This window comes from Amphimedon queenslandica, unplaced genomic scaffold (assembly GCF_000090795.2).
Source record: "Amphimedon queenslandica unplaced genomic scaffold, v1.1 AMPQUscaffold_13521, whole genome shotgun sequence".
Lineage (NCBI taxonomy): Eukaryota > Metazoa > Porifera > Demospongiae > Haplosclerida > Niphatidae > Amphimedon > Amphimedon queenslandica.
Window position 1 is genome coordinate 239,954 of NW_003546243.1, and position 2,696 is coordinate 242,649.

The 2,696-nt window shown below is 33.7% G+C and overlaps 1 protein-coding gene across 1 annotated transcript; it reads left to right on the forward strand.

The window, feature by feature from the left end:
• Positions 1 to 17: 17 nt before the first annotated feature.
• Positions 18 to 2,681, forward strand: LOC109587253 (putative DMBT1-like protein). Its single transcript, XM_020003514.1, has 7 exons — positions 18 to 84; positions 129 to 284; positions 326 to 481; positions 1,144 to 1,299; positions 1,348 to 1,518; positions 2,296 to 2,481; positions 2,605 to 2,681. Exons 1-7 carry the CDS (start codon positions 75 to 77, stop codon positions 2,679 to 2,681), a joined length of 912 nt encoding a protein of 303 aa, XP_019859073.1. The 5' UTR covers positions 18 to 74.
• The last annotated feature ends 15 nt before the right edge of the window (positions 2,682 to 2,696 follow it).

Below are 2,696 nucleotides of genomic sequence, written 5' to 3' on the forward strand. Positions count from 1 at the left end.
CGTTTCTTGCTAACTGCACACATGACTTTGATGAATTAAGTCACAACTGTAAACATTCAGAGGGTGCTGGAGTGATGTGTCTAAGTGAGTATGTCACGTATACATTATGAATTTGTTAAGTGATGTAGGTTGCATTGATGGATCCATTCGTCTTGTTGGTGGTACAAACAGCAAGGAGGGACGTGTTGAGGTATGCAGTGGTGGAGTGTGGGGTACAGTCTGTGATGACTTCTGGGACAACACTGATGCTAGTGTTGTATGTAAACAGTTGGGATATTATTCTGGTAAGGAAAAATTAGATTGCACTGTGACTGTCCTAACATAGGAACTGCCTTTGGTAGTGCCTACTTTGGACAAGGAACTGGATCAATTGTGATGGATAATGTTCATTGCAATGGAACTGAATCTCACCTTAAAAATTGTACCCACATCACAGAACAAAACTGTAATCATAATGAAGATGCAGGAGTCAAATGTGTTTGTAAGTATTGCATTGTTGATCAATCGTTTGTTTTGATTGTATATAGGTACTGGTGTAAACCCTTTTTCTGCTGCATGTTTAGTTGATGTCTTTTTGTAGAAATAGTTTAATATTTTTATTTCCTCTAGCTAGTGTAATGTTTTAAAGGTATGCTTGTACTGATACTTTTATATGACAACAGAAAAGTATATCTTATTGTGGGGAATTATTTTGTACCAGTCCTGCATTGACCTGCAGTATCTTCAAGCTGAAACCTGCCTGGTAGATGGCAAGGGGCTTAGTTATTGTTTACAAGCATCTGCTGTGCATATATGCATAATACTTTGAGAGATTAAACTTTTGTGGCTAAAATGAAAATCATTTTTGTTTAAAATTTTGTAAATGTAAATCTTTGTAAATGATGAAAATAACATTTTAGCAAGCAAAGCCATGCATGAATTTTATGCACATTTAGCTACTGTATACTCTAGATAGCCTTTTGTGATTGTAACAGCACAAAAATAAGCCCTTTTGCCCTCTTAATTGACTATAGCATTGTGACTATGACACTTGTGGTATATACATGTTTGGCAACCAATATACCATTATCTATGCCCACTTCAATTTAAGTGATGAAATATCATTACAAGGTCATGTGTAAAATAGAATACAATTCTTTATAGTATGTGCTGATGAATCAATTCGTCTTGTCAATGGTTCACATGATTGGGAAGGAAGAGTGGAAGTGTGTATTAGTAGATTATGGGGCACTGTCTGTGATAATAACTGGGACTCCACTGATGCAGCAGTAGTGTGTAGACAACTAGGCTGGGGAACAAGTGAGTTGATTCATTGTGATAGTTATTATTTATGATATATTATCAAAGGTGGAACTGCTCTATTAAATGCTTACTTTGGTCAGGGTGATGGTAGTATAAATGGATCAGTTGTGATAGATCATGTTGATTGTATTGGAAGTGAATCTTACCTTACTAACTGCACACATACCACAGAACACAACTGTAATGATAAGGAAGTTGCAGGAGTCAGATGTTCCTGTAAGTTGTACTGGTAGTGAGAATGGTTCTGCTCTAATAATAGCAAAATTATTTAACTTGGCCAAACTTTTATTCTTCAAGCTTGATAGATGAAATTAAAACCAAAAATTAAGGAACTATAACCTAATAGATGAACACAGTCCTTCCACAAAATAAAAGACCCTGTACTATACAGTATCTTGAGCTAAATTTCAACAAACATTTGTATTTTTTTTTTTTTTTTTTTTTTTAATAATAAATAGCATAGCTAATTGTAAGATAAATTAATAAGTAACAAAGAATAAAGAGGTGGTCATAGGTCATTATCTATTTTATACTTAAGGTACGAGAGGGAGAGAGTGAGTTTCAGAGAGGAGGGTAAATGATTCCATTGGTTGATTACAGAGGGATAAAATGAATTTTGGTAGGTAGAAGTTTTACAGGTGATTGGAGATAAATTGCCTTTGTTGTTAGATCTTAAGTGGTAATTTGAGGGAACTTTAGCTAGATAGGAGACGATTTACCACCTTTATAACTTTTTTGATGCATACATGTACTTATGTTGTGTAGAAATTTTGAGCTCATTGCTCATTCTGATCAAAACACAAATTTTTAAAGCTGCATTAAATTTAGGCCAAAGACCCTATGGGGTCTTATGGGCAGTATAAGTGAAATATCAGCACTGCAGTATCTTTAAAGTTTGGCCTGAGTAGGATTTAATATCAACTCATCAATACAGTTACAATTACAATCAATAAAATAGTTTATGGTGCGTTATGCTTTTTAACTCTCCTATAGTTATCAATGTATCTGCTAATCCAGCTTCAAATCAGTTATCGTCTATTGTGGTACCAGTGGCAATAACTGTTTTATTGATGTTGCTGGTAGTGTTTGCAGTAGGATTATTTGTTGCTTGCTTCATTATTAAGAAGAGAAGGAATCTTAAGCAGCTGACTGGGAGAACTGAATCTAATTCCTCTTTTTGTAAGTACATGTAACTCTATAATCTGACAAAATATTCTTAACAATTTTTTCTAATTTACTAAAAATTTTTACTGCAATTGTCTATTTTGTCATTAGTATTACGTAATAGTTAATTACATGTAGTTTTGAAAAGCAACAAAGAAAATATCTGCGCTTCTAGTTCTAACAGAAAAGTTGAGATTTCATCTGAAAAAAATTAAAAAAAACAAGATTGA

Excerpts from the sequence above, each read along its gene's own strand:
- LOC109587253 (XM_020003514.1), top strand. Across the intron at positions 482-1,143 it reads TGCAGGAGTCAAATGTGTTT|TATGTGCTGATGAATCAATT; the intron begins GTAAGTATTGCA and ends AATTCTTTATAG. Across the intron at positions 1,519-2,295 it reads TGCAGGAGTCAGATGTTCCT|TTATCAATGTATCTGCTAAT; the intron begins GTAAGTTGTACT and ends ACTCTCCTATAG.